Source organism: Polypterus senegalus, chromosome 13 (genome assembly GCF_016835505.1).
Source record: "Polypterus senegalus isolate Bchr_013 chromosome 13, ASM1683550v1, whole genome shotgun sequence".
Classification (NCBI taxonomy): Eukaryota; Metazoa; Chordata; class Cladistia; order Polypteriformes; family Polypteridae; genus Polypterus; species Polypterus senegalus.
The window spans coordinates 104,891,821-104,909,832 of record NC_053166.1 but is presented as its reverse complement, the minus strand read 5'-3'; the positions used below and the strand labels follow the sequence as shown (position 1 = coordinate 104,909,832).

Sequence of the window (18,012 nt, the reverse complement as noted above, 5' to 3'; positions counted from 1 at the left end):
GAATTTCAGGTTAGGAAGAAATAAAGCCAATCTGTATCTGACATGTACTGGAGCCTGTGGCGGCAGTTCTCTCATTGTATTTGGCTGAGATGACGAGTGCAAAGTGGGCTCTGAGTTTTTTTATTTAAGAAGCTAATGGGTGCAGATTCCCAGGGTCTTGCTAGCAGAAAGTGTTACCTAATGGCAATGTTAGTCTAAATGTGACTCCCGATCTCAGAATTACCTCCAGAACTGACAATAGAAGTAATCCAATAAATAATATTGGGTATGATGAACTAGCTGCAAGGTGCAGAGTCAATATTCTGTATTAAAAGGAACACAGTCTTAGTGTGTATGTCTGTGTGTGGGTTGGGGTTGGTGAGCCTTGAAATGAAAGAAGAAATTTGTGTACATGATGAATCATTATGTCCCTGCGTACCCATTTAGCGTAATATACTGTTTAACAGACTGCAAGTAGACAAACAGATTTTCATTGGTTTGTAATTTTGAAGTTTTTGTTAACATTTCGTAATCTTCTTCTTGGTGTAATTAAAGGCCTTATATTTGCAATTCTGCATGGTGTGATTGTTATGGACTGGTGTACAGGCCAAGGCTAGCTACTTGCTCCTTCCTCCTGCTGCTAGAACAATTTCTGAATCTACATAACTCTGACCAAGCAAATGAGACCTATAAGTAAAAGGGTGCATTTATGTTAAAAATCCTGAGATACACCTTCAGTTGGTGTCATGACAAAAAGATGTGGATATGGTAGTTTAGTAACTCTCAGATATCTTTTTAAAAAACACTTTATAAAAGATTACATATATATAAGAAACGGTATACATTGTTGTGAAACCTGTAACCTGCTGGTACTCTTTCCAGGCATAACTCCTACCTTATGCCTCATGCTGCCAGCATAGTTGTTGATGAGCGTTAAGAGCCTTTAACAGAAAATATAGGCATAAATGAATACAGTTTGTAATGTTTGTGCCAAATGTTTTCCTTTCCTTCACATATGTTTACAATGGCATTTATCATGTGTATATACACATGATATTTTACAGTGATTACTGTATATATATATATATTATGCTTTGTAATTTCACTATAGATTTATGTTTCATTGCAGGACAGTGCAAAACTTAAGCTCTGGAAGAGAAGATGGTTTGTCCTCTCAGATTATTGCCTTTTTTACTACAGAGGTAAAGAAACAAGCACTTTTCTAGTATCTGTGAATCTGGGTTTATTGCACTTGGCAGTATTTCATATATTACTATATTACCATTTTAGATAGCCGTGAGGAAACTATTTTAGGAAGCATTCCTTTACCAAGCTACAATATTCAATTGTGTGACTCAAACGAATGCAAAAATAAGAAATTTGCCTTCAAGGTATGTGACCCAAAAAAATGTAAAAATTGAAAATGTGCCTTAAGTAATTTTAATGATTACAGTAAATTGTTTCCCCAAAGACAACTGATTACAATAAATAAAAAGGAGTCTTTGCCATGTTATTCTCCATAGGCACAACATGCTGGTATGAGAACATACTTTTTCAGTGCTGAGACTCAAGAAGACATGGCTGGGTGGGTGAGAGCGCTGAAATTGTCAGCCAACCTAGATAAGGAGCAAACAAGCCTTACCAAGTAAGATTAAGAAGAGATTGGTAGTCAGAAAATGCAGCAGAAGAAATAGTTATTTTTCTTTTTTTTTAACCTCTCAGAGATTACCCCAGCTACCAAGATTTTACTCAGCTTGAAGAAAGTTGTCTGTCTCTGGACTTTGCCATCCCTAATACTTTAAGGGATAATTCAGCTCCTCTAAGTGGTACAGAGCTGGGAAATCAGACAGATACTCTGAAAGATTCAGTCATCATGAACCCTTCCAAGGAGCAAATGAACAAAGAAGAGAGCAAAAGTGGTAAAGAAAAACAAACAAGGTAAAAAAAATAATTCTGGCATAAGTGGTAATTGAATAAGGCAGAGACGGTCTTAAAAGGAGCGGCAGTTTTATTGTTATAGGTGCAGAGTACAGTGAAGTTCTTCACATCACAACCCTTTATTTAATTTTTAAGAAAACTCAAATTAGCTTATTCCACTTTAATTCATGAAGAAACTATAATTTGGGTAACGTAATTTTAGACAAAGAAGCTAGTCCTAAAAGTAGGCAGTAATAAGATCCATTAGCATGTCACCCATGAGATGCAAGTGTTTTGGGCTAAACAGAGGATCCCTGGTATATTCACCACACTAAGCTGCATTGTTTTGCTACTGCTCGACCAAAAAAATGACAATAACATTTTTTATTATGAGCCTAATGTGTTGCTTCCTTTTTATTGATTTTATTTGAAGCAAATAACACTCCATATAGTCAAATCAAACTTAACAAACCCAAATTCAACCCCCATCCAAAAGAGAAGAGAGCCAACAACCAGACTAAATCTTAAAAGCAACAGGGAAGGAAGAGTATTCTTCTCCCTGACATAGATGCTTATTCTAAAATGTTATAGATTAGATCTTTCCATAATTTAAAAAAGTTTTCCGCAGATCCTCTATGTGAGAATTTAATTTCCAATGTGTAGTTTCTTGTCAACATCAGGACTCAGAATGTTGCTAGGAATATAGTAAGGCTCTAGTTATAAATAATTATTTATAGTGTGCCATTCCTATGATACACAAGTTTTTATTTACTAATTGTCATTTTTTATTTACTAATTGTCCTAATGAAAGGAAATCACCAAATGGCCTTATTATGACTTATGACTCCTTTAAGTAGTATTTTTTCTTCTGAATCCACTCTCCCAAAATAATTGGAAGATAGTCTAGATAGTACTTAATGCAAAAGTATAAAATGATTGAAAGAATCAAGAGATAACTTGTTTAGTGTGTGACACAAATGTCAGGCAGCCCTGCATTTTTCGTTAACAGCAGCATACAAATCTTTTTAATGGCAAGCGCTTGTTATGTTATTGTTAATAATTGGAGGAGAGTATGATGCAGTGCCCCACTCACAGGAAGAACAAAATTGGATTTTATAGTCACTTGGAAAATTATCATAAAAAAGTTAGAGACAAAGTAATAAGTACTAGAAAATTAAAAATGTGTTCTCCTTGTGATTAGGCTTTAAGTACTTCCTTAAAATTTTAGGTAACTTTAACTGAATTATGTTAGTCATAAATGTATCACAAGCTGATCCTTTTTGAAAGTTTGATTTTGATATTACACCTTTCTGCAGCCAAACTCAACTTGGAAATGATCATGCCACATTACAAGTCTCTGGGCACCTAAACAATGGGGCAGGTATCTGCAAAGAATATGAACAACCATCTTCACTGTTGTCACCTTCACACCAGTGGGACAACAATTCTATAGAAGAAACTCCACCCTTGCAAGTGCAAAATCTTGGCTTACGTCCATCAACTCACTTAGGCTCAAGACCTCATACCCCAGTTGGAAGAGTGGATGTGAAACCACAAGGTGACTCTGGCCAGACTTTGAGCCAACCATATACTTTTGTATCCCTCTCCCCATTCCCTGCCAATATGTTGTCAAACCAGCCTCAGGACCAAAGACATTTTTCACACAAGGTAAACTTTTCACATGACTTTTTTTATCATTATACAGTAATAACTGACATCAATCGAGTGTTTGCTTCTGTTTTTTACTTGTTCATCTTGTAGCCTCCTCCTTGTTTCATGAATCCTCAGCACATGTCCATACCCCAACATTTTATCGGAAAGGTAAGAACAAAGAGATCCAAAAAAAGTGTGTCTCCTTAATTAAGGTATTTTCTATATTTTTGGTTCCAGCACATGCTCATAACCTCTCTCTCTCTCTCGGTTCTCAAACAATAATGCAGAGGCATATCTTAATATATGCTACAGTAGAGTATTTAGTTAATTTTGAAGTTAGTCTAATAGGCTTAGATGAGCCACACTGCCAAAGCTGTCCCCTGTGGCTCTGCCCACATAGTAGTGAAACAGGTTAAACTTTAAAAATCAATGAAAAAATGTAATAATTTGTATTGAGAAGAATATATATTGATAGGTTTCATATCCAAGGGCCTCTTGATATACAGTTTTTTTGGTTTTGCTACCAGGGCCGAGAATGTAGCTGTGATCTCTTTGCCAAAAATGTAAAACGTTGGCAAGGTATCTCTGCCAATGAGCAGGTACCCTCTAAAACACACATTGCTCTGATCGCTCTCTCAAAAATGTCATGCGTTACTCTTTAACAATCACTAGATGATAATGTCTGCTGAAAAAACAGGTATCGATAGCTAAGTGAAAGCAAGGTACGCTTCAATATGTGGGAGAGGTAAATCGACTCAAACAGAGGCTGGAACGTGAGTGAGGATTGCCCCACCTGGCTCCCTATACCTGAGGTCCCAACTCCCCCCACCCCCCCTCGGCCCGCAGCCTGTCTCTCAGACTCAGACCAAACCATAAATTTTAGCGTGATGAGAGAAGTCACAAAATCAGCAGGAATATTCAAGCAAATTATAGAAAAAAACCTGATCTAAATCCATTAAGTAGCTTTCTCATGAAAAGCAGCCATATAGACAGACAGACGCTGGATTTTAGATAGATAGATCGATGTTTTACTGTTCCACTTTTCAAAAAAATATCAATATATTTGTGTCCTTTGAAGAAATCAAATTACTCATAAAGTATATTACCCTTTGCCTTGAGTTCCTAGAAGATTCTCTTATCTCAATTTTCATCTCTGTCTACTTTCTTTGCTGTTTGCTTTATGGTTTGGTAAACAGATGTCGCTAGTGGCCTCTGTTTATATAAAATGAATTTTATAGGATAGGATTTGGCTCTCATAATCCCGAGTTTGATTAGACAGGATTATGAATGTATGTATATGTACGCATTACAAACTTGTTTTCAGATATTTAAATTTCTTACAGGCAGTGTCTTCATCGACTGGTTGCAATTCTTTGCCTCCACTGCCCCCAACTCGGGCATCTCCTGGTCAGATATCAAGGCTTTCATTGACCTGTAATTCCTCAAAACTGCTGGTATTCAGCTTTTCTATCTATCTATCTATCTATCTATCTATCTATCTATCTATCTATCTATCTATCTATCTATCTATCTATCTATCTATCTATCTATCTATCTATCTATCTATCTCACCTTTAGAGAGCTCCTTTTCTTCATTGTTTTCAACAGTCAAGCAATTAAATTTCACTACTTTGTTAATTTCTAGTTTAACATGCATTCAAAGTGAATATCTAAATTAACCTGTGTATTCCTTGTGTTATCTACTGTTTACATATCTGTTTTTAAATTACTTTGATTTTTGTCTCAATTTAATGAAACAAATTACATGGGCTTCTTTAGTATTTACAGACCTTTCTTTGACTGTGCTAGTTCAATTGTGTAACCATGGTGTTTCATAAATGTAGCACAACCAAATACACAAGGTTAAGTGTACCTCTTTTTATTGTACTAACCTCTGCTCTTGCCTTTTTTCCCTTGAAGGCATCAAATTCTCAGTTTTGCCATAAGAAAGTGCAACATCAAATCAGAGCCTCTGAATGTGATGCTAATGTGAGTGGTTCATCAATTTAGTCAATTGAATTGATCATTTCAATAATGGTATAGGTTTTAGCTGTATAATACAAACTTAAATTATATGTCATGATGTTTACAGTGCTTCAGTTGATGTGCATATTATGCCACATAACCCTCTGGAAAGATATAAAAGCTCTGAGTTTACATTAAAAGTACATTGTTTTTTTCATATTTGCATAATGCCTAACTGTGAGTAGGACAGCCAAGTCAGAATTTTTTTTTCTTTTTAATTTCTATTATTTAAATGTATACAGCAAATATAAACGAGGCAAGTAAAATCTGTCTGAGCCTAACGATGGCTAATCAAGAGTTGGTTAGATTGTTAAAGTCCACAATGATTGGTTGCCCAGCAACTATTAAATGTATGCATGTAGATGTTGGTGTTAGATCCTGCTTTTTTGTGTTTCCACATTTTTTACAAGATGTTACTATTCATGTTACACATTCTAGGCATAATAGTGCCCATTATATTCACCTTGCTACAGGATTGTTGTTTTTTTTTTGTTGGTTCTGCACATTTCATAACTTTGTCGCTTCAATAAGGCTATATACCTAACATATGTCTTTGGGACCTTCTCATGGGCTCACCACCTATGGGAGGGGCCAAGTAGGTCAGGTGCAGTGTGAGTTGGGTGGTGGCCGAAGGCAGGGACCTTGGCGGTCTGATCCTCGGCTACAGAAACTGGCTCTTGGGACATGGAATGAGACCTCTCTGAAGGGGAAGGAGCCTGAGCTAGTGCGCAAGGTCGAAAGGTTCCGGCTAGATATAGACAGCTTAGTCTCTGGAACCAATCTCCTTGAGAGGGGCTGGACTCTCTACCACTCTGGAGTTGCCCCCGGTGAGAGACGCCGAGCAGGTGTGGGCATACTTATTGCCCCCCGACTTGGAGCCTGTGCATTGGGGTTTACCCCAGTGGACAAGAGGGTGGCCTCCCTCCGCCTTCAGGTGGGGGGAAGGATCTTGACTGTTGTTTGTGCGTATGCGCCAAACAGCAGTTTGGAGGTCCCACCCTCTTTGGAGTCTCTGGAGGGGGTGCTAGAGGGTGTACCTTCTGGAGACTCCCTCATTCTGCTGGGAGACTTCAATGCTTACGTGGGCAATGACAGTGAGACCTGGAAGGGTGTGATTGGGAGGAATGGCCCCCCCGATCTGAACCCGAGCGGTGTTTTATTATTGGACCAACTGTGCTCATCATGGATTGTCCTTAACGAACCCCATGTTCAAGCATAAGGGTGTTCATATGTGCACTTGGCACCAGGACACCCTAGGCCTTACTTCGATGATCGACTTTGTGGTCGTGTCATCAGACTTGCGGTCACATGTCTTGGACACTCGGGTGAAGAGAGGGGCAGAGCTGTCAACTGATCACCACCTGGTGGTGAGTTGGCTTCGATGGTGGGGGAAAATGCCAGTCAGGCCTGGTAGGCCCAAACGTGTTGTGAGGGTCTGCTGGGAACGGCTGGCAGAGTCACCTGTCAGAAGTGGCTTCAACTCCCATCTTCGGCAGAACTTCGACCACGTCCCGAGGGAGGTGGGTGACATTGAGTCTGAATGGGCCATGTTCCGTGCCTCTATTGTTGAGGCAGCTGACCAGATCTGTGGCCTTAAGGTGGTCGGTGCCTGTCGTGGTGGCAATCCCCAAACCCGTTGGTGGACACCGGCGGTGAGGGACGCCGTCAAACTGAAGAAGGAGTCCTATAGGACCTTTTTGTACTGTGGGTCTCTGGAGGCAGCTGATAGGTACCGGCAGGCCAAGCGGAATGCGGCTTCGGTGGTTGCTGAGGCAAAAACTCGGGCATGGGAGGAGTTTGGAGAGGGCATGGAGAATGACTTTCGGACAACTTTGAGGAGATTCTGGTCCACTGTCTGGCGTCTCAGGAGGGGGAAGCAGTGCAGTGTCAACACCCTATATGGTGGGGATGGTGCGCTGCTGACCTCAACTCGGGACGTTGTGGGTCGGTGGGGGGAGTACTTTAAAAACCTCCTCAATCCCACTAACATGCCTTCCAATGAGGAAGCAGAGCCTGGGGACTCTGAGGTGGGCTCTCCCATCTCTGGGACTGAGGTCACTGAGGTGGTCAAAAAACTCCTTGGTGGCAGGGCCCCGGGGGTGGATGAGATACGCCCAGTGTTCCTCAAGGCTCTGGATGTTGTAGGACTGTCTTGGTTGACACGTCTCTGCAACATCACATGGACATCAGGGACAATGCCTCTGGATTGGCAGACCGAGGTGGTGGTCCCCCTCTTTAAAAAGAGGGACCGGAGGGTGTGTTCCAACTGCAGAGAGATCACACTCCTCAGCCTCCCTGGAAAAGTCTATTCAGGGGTTCTGGAAAGGAGGGTCCATCGAATAGTCGAACCTCGGATTCTGGAGGAACAGTGTGGTTTTTGTCCTGGTCACGGAACAGTGGACCAGTTCTACACCCTTAGCAGAATCCAGGAGGGTGCATGGGAGTTTGCCCAACCAGTCTACATGTGTTTTGTGGACTTGGAAAAGGCATTCGACAGTGTCCCTCGGGGAATCCTGTGGGGAGTGCTCCGGGAGTATGGGTTACTGGACTCCCTGATAAGAGCTGTTCGGTCCCTGTACAACCGGGGTCAGAGCTTGGTCCGCATTGCCGGCAGTAAGTCAAGCCCATTTCCAGTGAGAGCTGGACTCCGCCAGGGCTGCCTTTTGTCACCGATTCTGTTCATAACTTTTATGGACAGAATTTCTAGGCGCAGCCAGGGTGTTGAAGGGGTCCGGTTTGGTGGACTCAGGATTGGGTCACTGCTTTTTGCAGATGATGTTGTCCTGTTTGCTACATCAGGCTGTGATCTTCAACTCTCTCTGGATCAGTTTGCAGCTGAGTGTGAAGTGGCTGGGATGAGAATCAGCACCTCCAAATCCGAGACCATGGTCCTCAGCTGGAAAAGGGTGGAGTGCCCTCTCAGGGTTGGGGGAGAGATCCTGCCCCAAGTGGAGGAGTTCAAGTATCTCGGGGTCTTGTTCACAAGTGAGGGAAGAATGATAGGGTGAGAAGCTCAGTCATCCAGGAGAGGCTCAGAGTAGAGCCACTACTCCTCCGCATCGAGAGGAGTCAGATGAGGTGACTCTGATCAGGATGCCTCCCTGGTGAGGTGTTCCGGGCATGTCCAATCGGGAGGAGGCCCCGGGGAAGATCCAGGACACGCTGGAGGGACTATGTCTCCCGGCTGGCCTGGGAACGTCTTGGGATTCTCCCAGAAGAGCTGGAAGAAGTGGCCGGGGAGAGGGAAGTCTGGGCCTCTCTGCTTAAGCTGCTGCCCCCGCAACCCGAACTCGGATAAGCAGAAGAGGATGGATGGATGGATGTCTTTGGGATGTAAAAAGAAACTGAAGGCAGTCTCTCATAGACACAAGGAAAATAGACACATTCCACACAGGAGATGGCCTGAAACTTCATGGTATAACTTAGAAAAAAGACTTAGACGTCATTGTGAATTTTATTAAGGTTAATAGCACAGCTTACATAAGAAGCCATTTGCTAAACAGAAGTCAGCACAATTAAAGGGAGATCTAAATAAAACATTTCACTTCTAAGATCTTTATTAGAATATTGTAATATGACACCAATGAACAATTTGAAAAGACTTCCATCCAAACAAAAAAAGAACACAATTATAAAACATAGATTATGGTATTGTTAGTACACAGGTGAAATTTGCAGATGATATTAAAATTGGTGGAATGACAGACACTGAGGAGGCAACAAAAGCAATTCAAGAGGACTTAGAGAAGCTTCAGAACTAGGTGAACACAAGTAAAATGCAGATTAATGTGGAAAATTGCAAAGTGCTACACATGGACAAAAGGAACATCAGTTACAAATACAAGATGGGAGACACTATCATAAAGGAGACATCAGCTGAAAAGGATGTGTGTTTATGTTAACACATCATTTTCATCATCTCAGAAAAGTGCAGAATCTTTTAAAAAGGCAAATAAAACCTTAAGTTATATTGTAAAAATTGCTGAATATAAATTGAGGGACATTACACTCAAATTATACAATGTACTAGTAAGACTGCATCTGGAGTACTGTGAGTAGGTATGGTCACCATGCTACAGGAATGACTTTGCAGAACGTGAAGCTGTGCAGAAGGGAGCAACCAGATGCAAGTCTTAAGGACATGCCTTCCTTTGAAAGTCTCAGAGAATTACACTTGTTTATTCTAGAGCAGAGTAGGGGGACCTAATCCAGGTCTTCAAAATTAAGAAAGGAATTAATAACGTACTCCAGCATTATTTTTCAATTTAAGGGTTCACATACTTGAGGACACTGGTGGAAACTAATTGGAAAAGCATTTAGGACTTAAACAAGGAAGCATGTCTTTTGCAAAAAGTTGTGGGAATCTGGAACAGACTACCAAGATATGTAGTTGAAGCAGAAACTTTTGACAATATTTAAGAAGTATCTGGATGAGATACTGGGACAGCTTATCTTTTAGCTAAACAAACAAGCTTTATAGACTGAATGGTCTACTCTCGTTTGTCAAATTGTTTTCTCAAATGAGGCTGAATATAAGATAAATGTTCCTGAGGCTTGTTAATGAATCGGTTGACCTCTTTCTTGTTCAATGAATTCTGTAGCAAGGTTATCAGTTTCAGTAGGCTTTCATGCTTTTGCTTGCTGGAGGACCCATGTATTGTCTAGTGAAGTGTCATGATGCATTGCCCTTCTGGATACAATACACCAGGTCATCCAGATAGCCAAAAACAAAATATGGTCAGACATACGATGGCAGAATGTTCCTCCTTTTTTTCGTTAGTTTTCATGCTCCTTTCAACAAAAGCCACATGGTGTTCCCAGTCTTGTTCCCAGTCTTCCCAGAAGCTTACATACATTGTTATTACATAGTTTTTAGCATATTGTACAGAATGCCTACAAACATCTTGTGCAATCTAATGAACAAAGCTCTAGTTTCTCAAGGAGCTCTGTTATGTAATTTAGAGGAAGTCTGTTGTGGTCAGGATTCAGTGGCAAGATAATGACTAGGTTAGTTGGTTCTGTTTCTTATTGTTCCGGTAGTATCTAATTTGGTGTAAAACTTGTTGGACTGTGCCTTGTAGCTGCAAGTTCATGAAGTTCTAGTTGCAGTCGAAAAGTTCAGCCATAATAGTGAAGATCTCAGGCTTGTGTCATTAAATCACTCCACTTGGCCATCTGACTGTGGCCAGAATGATGTGGTATGTGATTTGTCTCAATCCATTTCAACTGATAGACTCAATGGAGTACTTTGCATACAAAAATTGTGGCTCTGATTACTGTCTAAACTGCAGGAAACTTCATAACAGCCCACCCACACAGAAGTAAATGCCTCAGCCTGTGTATTTGGTAAAGGGTAAAGCAACCCATTTAGAATGTAACTATAATGCTTAAACCTTTCAGTCTCATTCATGGGATCCATCAAATCTATAGCAGTTCTTCCTATAAGTGCACCAAACCCAACAGTTCCCAAAGGTGCTTGTGGCCTCTTTTAAGGTTGTATTTTTAACTGCACATTTAGTGCAGGTTCGGCAACAGAGTGTAACATTTTCTTTCATCTGGTACCAGCAGTATTTGATCAGCAATTGGGCCAAAGTTTAATTTATGCCAAGCTGTCCCCAGTTTGACCATCATGCATTTGTTTCATCATGTCAGAATGAAACTCATAGGATGAAACAGTCTGAGAATATAACACGTTACATTCAGTGCAGTAAAAAAAGCCTCAGGAGGACTCTCTTCCTAACATGCAACCTTTTTCATTGACTCAAGTAAGCTTCTTTTTTCTGTGTTGTGCTGTAATTTTTTTGCCCATGTAGTTCACTCTTTTCCTTAATCTATCCAAATTGGAGCAATGTCTGGGTTTGCCACCTGGGTGGTGCTTACACACACAGCCAGAAAAATATGCAGTATGACCTCTGCCTGCAGTATTTCTCAGGCAAGACTACTGTGTTACATACTTGGTTAACAAGAATGGCTAAAAGGTGGCGTCTGTGATTCAACACATGTTGGTGATAAGTTTGCTTCATGTATTGTATTACTGTACACTTTTAAATCCATTTAATAGGTAATTTTACAGGTACTAGGTCACTTGCTATAGTTATTTTGGAAAAAAGTTTTGACGTTTATGTTTTATCGTAAAAGTTGTTGTATTGTTACAAAAGGAACTACACCCCACAATATGTACCCCCTGGGTACCTCAGCAATGACATGGACTAGCAAAGATACAGTACCTGCCTTTTTTCCTGCAGGGTGTGGTTTAGACAGGAATATCTCCTAACCACTCAACAATTGTTAGTGTCAGTCATGGTAAAAATCAAATACTGTGGAAGAAATCAAACTTATTAATTTAAAAAAAAAAGTAACCTCTCCTAGGACAAGTTTGATAAAACATCTTTGAGTCAGAAACCAGACAGGAGAAAACTTGTCCATTGTATCCTTTATTTACTCTTACAGCAAATGCTGAAGAGAGAGCATTCATCACAACAGTCTGTTACAGAATGATAAGAATGGTTAAAATAATAAGGGCAGAAGTTCATTTTATAAAAAACTGAATTTACATAACAGTGCTGTTTAATGTATACATTTGCTGTGATTAGTTTGTTAGTTTATAAACAACAAATGATTTGCTAAAATAAATGTCTGTTCCTCCACATTCTTGTTTTTCTCATATCTATAATGATCAGCTAATATTCTTGAAATATGTGTGTATATGACAACTGTACAGTCTTGTTGTTGTGACACTAGTGGGCACTGTCACTCCTTAAGAACCCACAGACAAACATCTAGACACCAGGTAAAAGCACTAGAAATATTTTTCATTTCTTCTTTTCTTTGGAATTGTGAGGGCAGCATGGTGGCGCAGTGGGTAGTGCTGCTGCCTCGCAGTTAGGAGACTCGGCATTCACTTCCCGGGTCCTCCCTGCATGGAGTTTGCATGTTCTCCCAGTGTCTGCGTGGGTTTGCTCCAGTTTCCTCCCACAGTCCAAAGACATGCATGTTAGGTGGATTGACAATTTTAAATTGTGTGTGCGCCCTGCGGTGGGCTGGCGTCCTGCCCGGGGTTTGTTTCCTGCCTTTTGCCCTGTGTTGGCTGGGATTGGCTCCGGCAGACCCCTGTGACCCTGTAGTTGGGATATAGCGGGTTAGATAATCGATGGATGGATGAAATTGTGCCACAGTGCAGCACAATCACCCCAACGACCAATAAATCAATAATAATAACAATAATCCTGCTCTCCTCCCAGCAGCTCCATCACTCTACCCCCCAACTCTGGCTCAGCTTGCTGGGTCTCGATAAGTCATTCAAATAGTCTATGACCCAGAAGTGCTCCTGTCCTTCTGTCGATGTGATTCAATAGCACTTCCGGGTTGGATAAAGACTATTTTCTTCAGCCCGGAAGTACCTCTGTTCTTCCATCCCTGTGACTTGGGAGTACTTCCAGGCTAATAAAAATCCCCGCATCTCGCACGATGGCACCCAGCAGGGCTGTGAAACCGAACTCCATCTCCCATGGTGCCCTGCGGGAATCTGGGGCATCTCCATGCTGCAGGGAAGACGTCATCTAGCGGCCTGGATGTGTCAGCCAGAATGAGCTGCTGGCCGTCCATCACATTGTTTACAGGACATCTGACGATCCCATAATGTCTCCTTGTACATTTTGTGTATGACATCATTCTTTCATTCATCAGCCTTTCTTCTGGTACATCCTTGTCTTTGTTGTTCAGTTGACCTTATTCTACATTCTTGATATGCCTGAACAGGTTTCTGACAATGTGTAAAGCATACCAAAAATACTTAACGATTGTTACTTCCCAATTGTTCTCTCATACATTAAACACAAGATAACTTCTGATGAGATAACAAAATTTATTTCATTTTAACTTGTGTTAATTTGCCAGGAAACCAAATATATCAAATACTAGGAGTTAAAATAGACAAAGATATCCATTACCTGAATGATTCAAATAAATGTCACATAGAGAGCATGGTATTCTGTAGTTTGCCTTGAGTAATTACAGAGTCAGCGAGTGTTGCAGGTGTCAAGTGCCAGAAGACTACAGTAGAAAAGCCTTTACAGGTGTCAAGCTTCAGAAGGAGAGAGAACCTGAAGAATCCTTATAAGAATCACAAAGAAAATGTAATGTCAGGGAAACCAAAAAACCTAAGGATAGCCTACAGCTACAGCCAAGCGCCAATGGAAGATGCTAACGATTGCTGAAAAGGTAAAAGTTTTGAATATGTTGAAGGAATGGAACAGCTACACCACTGCAGGACACCATTATGGTGGCATCGATGAGTCCACGATTCTTTTTATTTAAAAAGGAGGAAAAGAATATAAAATCTACGGCCACAGTGTCCTTTAACCAGGGCGCAAAACAAGTTGTAAGTGGATGTAATAAGGCGGTAGTCCGGATGGAATCTGCTTTAGGGATTTGGATTGGAGACTGCCAGAAGAAGAACAATGGCGGTGCTACACAATCGCCCGAAGAGGCTCCTTTACAAGAGCTGTAAGGATCTTCTTTGTTATGCAGTAAAATTAAACTCATCGTTATTGGACGAGTCGTCGTGTCATTGTTGGTGAGTAACATAATTCATTTTCTACGTACAGTACTTAGTACATGTACATATGTTTAGTGTCACTGTACACACATTTTACTGTATACAATTTTTCTTGCATTGTACGTATTTATTGCTTGCGGCCTGTCTTTCGTAATGGCTGTAACATATGTGATATCAGAGGTGCTCGATATCTTTAAAATAATATTTAGGTTTTAGTGTATATAAACAGTGTGTTCACATACATAATTTCAACGAAATCCTACATAATATATAAGAGAATACAAAGGATTTATGCTGCATAACTGTGTGGGAAATGTTTATAATAGTGTGGGAGAGTCTATAAGGGCTTAAAATATATCAAAAATAACCATATGAACATACGTATGGTTTTCACTTCGCAGATTTTCACCTTTCGCGGTGGGTTCTGGAACGCACCCCCCGCGATCGAGGAGGGATTATTGTATTCCCATCAAATATTACTATGTCGCTAATACAATGATATACTAATTGAAATGATTTCATCCACTTTTCTTATAATGTCTATAAACCTGTATACACCATTTTACCTTAATCTAAAGCATGAACAATTTATTAACCAAGGCCACCATATACCTGGGTGCATTAGGATATTTTTTGGTATTTGCGTATATTCTATCAGCCAATTCATCAGGCTAATTATGTACATCCCATTAGCTCTCAAATGGCTTTCTCCCTGGAAAACACTTACTCATCATGGTCATGTTTCCTATGAGTTATGCATTTCTATTTTATTCACTTAACATTTACATTCTTATGTAAATAATCCTACTGTATATTCCTGTATTCCTATATCAACACATCACACAGATTACATATTATATGTCCTATTAACACATAATATATAAAGCATTATTTTAACTCCAATATACTCTATTAGAACATTAGAACAGTTCTGATAAGAGCAGGCCTAAGCTTATCTTTTTTATTCATCTAAATTATCCAAAGTAATATCAGATTGAAATTTGAAGGTCCCTAAAGTCCTACTCTGTACCACACTACTTGGTCATATATTCTAAGTGTCGATGGTTCTTTACATACAGAAAAAAATTTGAATATTTGTATGGAATCTGTTCTTAACAAGTTTCCAACCATGTTTTTATAAATTTATGTTTTATAGAAATTATAATGTTTTACAGTTTCTCTCAACACTTGCTTTCCTAATAGGAAATATAATAAGGAAAGAATAATCTATAAGGATCTATATATTTTATATGTGCATACTGTTGCTACTAAAAGTATTACTATAATTTAGTTTCTTTACAAACAACACCATGAACATCTCTCTTTCAGTTGCTGCCTTTCAACTTGAAGTTCACCTTCACTATGGTAAAACAGCATAGTAGAATAAATGATTGTATTGTGCCCTGAAAGTCAGGGTTCAACCTTAGCACATGGTTAAATGTAGTTTACTTAACAATTTTTTTAGATTTATTTTGTATAGCACTCTACACTGAGTGCAGGCACAGAGCTCTGTAACAAGTTTGAGGTTAAAATTCAAGTCTAGATTATACTAATTACTAAATACAGAATACAGAATTCGTACATATAAAGATGCAGATTTGTTAAAACATGCCGAAAACAAAATAGAAACTGATTAACATAAAAGGAAACTAACAATATCTGCCCATTAAACAATTGTTGAACTTTGGTCAATTCGCAACAGAGGAGAAGAAAAAAAAAGTCTAAGACAAAGTCAGACACAGTCCTAGAGACCATGGCCAACTAGCCGTCCAACCCCTCCTGGGCATTCTATAGTAGAGTCTGTGCTGGGCTGTCCATTCTGATGAAAGAATCTTTGCATCCAATGACTGCAAAGCTTGGGTATCTGAGATGACAGAAACATAGCTTCAACACAGAATATTGGCACTAAATGCCACATTAAGATGCCAAGAAGAGAAACTGAATAGTGGAGGGTTAGTTATTTTTGCACTGATAACTAAATAAATGCAGTATGCACAGCTCTTGGTATCACATGCTAGCCTAAACCAGTGGCACTAAATGCCATATCAAGATACTGGAAAAAGAAATAGAATGGAAAGATGGTTAGTAATGGTTTCTAAATATTGTATTACTTATATTTCTGTAAAAATGACTAACAAATAAAGATCCAATATGTACAGCTAATCGGAAGCTCTAGTCAGGATATTCTAGACTAAAGTAGTGAGTCTACACTGGATTTAAAAGCTGAGTCTCTTACATAAGCAGGCAGATCATTCCACAGTTTCAGGAACCTTTAAGTAAAAGTTCAACTTCTCACTGTTACTTTATTAATCCTTGGAATCATAAGTAGCCTGGCATCTTAAGATCTTAATGTGTGTTCTGGTTTTGAGAAAAAGATAAGTTCAAATAAGTAAGCATTGCCTTACCCATTTAAGGCTTTATGTGTTGAAAGGAGGATCTTGAAATCAGCCCTAAGTCTAACAGGGAACCAATGCAATAATTTGACAACTGAAGTTATGTGTTCATACTTTCTGGTTCATGTAATAATTCTTACAGCAGTGTTTTGAATTATCTGAAAGCTGTTTAAAGAGTGATTTTGAAAGCCAGTGCATTATGAATTGTAATATTCAATCCTACATATGCATACATTAATTTCCCAATATCCTACATATTTAGAAAAAGTCTTAATTAATGAACATTTTAAGATGAAAACATGTTTTAGCTAGTGTTTTAAATGGCAACATGCATGTTTTAAATTATATGCTCAAATCAAAGATAATGCCTAAATTGCTAGCTAATTCAGTAAAACTAATGCTTATTCCTACTGAGTTAATAAGTGATAAAGTGCTGTTGTGGTCAGCATTATTCCCCAGTTCCACCGCCAATAAATGATATTTCTGCTCTTTCTGTATTCAGAGATATGCAGTTCTCACCCATCCACTTCTTTAACTCACTGACACAACTAATTAAGGACAACATTGGAGAAACATCATTTGATCATTTGGTATAATTGGGTGTCTTCCGCATTATGAGTGAACATTAATGTTATGTTTTTTAGTGATAGTTCCCAATGCAAGCATGTAAAGTGAAAACAGTAAAGGTTCTAGTTCTGACATCATATTAAACTTGTGAGTACTGTATAATGATGGAATACTAACAGCACATTTCTGTACATATTGGAATAAATTTGATAAATACAGTATGAACTAAACCAGGCAAGGACAGTGCCTTTTTTGCCTCACTCCGCACTGCCCGTGCAATGCGTCCACAGAGAGCTTAAACAACTCGGCACATCCACATAAAGAACGACTAGGGGTAAGTGAGCTTTCTTGAAGACTTTTACTGGACGTACCTCGTTGTAAACTGAAGTATATACAAATGAAACATACAGGCATTTACATGTGTACAATCAAAGACAATAAAGTATGATTTATAAAGCAATACATAGCAGACAGTGTACGTTAAACAATAAAGCTTTAAAAGACACTTACAAGGCGAGTGATTTCCACGGTTGTATCAAGACAGAGAGCGCTTAGACAGAGATTCAAATTGCTGCGTACCACAACTAACCAGGCAGGGGTTTATATGCCCTAAGGATACGTTTTGGACGTGACCGAAACAAAAGATAAAGGGGTGCCTACGTGAGACACATGGGGTGTATTGTATTCAAATGTTTATTATGGGACCTATGTGATTTATGTGAGTTTCATAGACTTTTATAGTACCACTGTGATTGTGGGACGTGACTGACTGGTGTGTTAATAAATGACAAGATGAAGGGGGAGCACAGTTCAACAAATAACAGTCTCAACTAACAAGATGTGGGGCAGAACAGTGCTCATGAGCTCAATCTAATTTTATGATGTGATGTGATCAGTCAGCCAGACATTTTTGCTGTCACA

The 18,012-nt window shown here is 39.5% G+C and overlaps 1 protein-coding gene across 12 annotated transcripts in view; it reads left to right on the top strand.

Moving 5' to 3' along the window:
* si:ch211-234p6.5 (pleckstrin homology domain-containing family A member 4) overlaps positions 1-18,012 on the top strand; it is a 249,934-nt gene that overhangs the window by 20,372 nt on the left and 211,550 nt on the right. For 11 of the 12 annotated variants that reach the window (XR_005636166.1, XM_039774438.1, XM_039774440.1 and 8 more), the window contains exons 4-11: positions 1,109-1,181; positions 1,270-1,370; positions 1,503-1,624; positions 1,702-1,917; positions 3,213-3,564; positions 3,658-3,717; positions 4,893-5,003; positions 5,470-5,538. Coding sequence is in view for 11 of the 12 variants with exons in the window: in XM_039774438.1 (XP_039630372.1) it covers positions 1,109-1,181; positions 1,270-1,370; positions 1,503-1,624; positions 1,702-1,917; positions 3,213-3,564; positions 3,658-3,717; positions 4,893-5,003; positions 5,470-5,538 (1,104 nt within the window). In the remaining variant the exon portion in view is untranslated. The remainder of the gene's footprint in view (positions 1-1,108; positions 1,182-1,269; positions 1,371-1,502; positions 1,625-1,701; positions 1,918-3,212; positions 3,565-3,657; positions 3,718-4,892; positions 5,004-5,469; positions 5,539-18,012) is intronic. The other variant, XM_039774433.1, reaches the window with a different exon arrangement.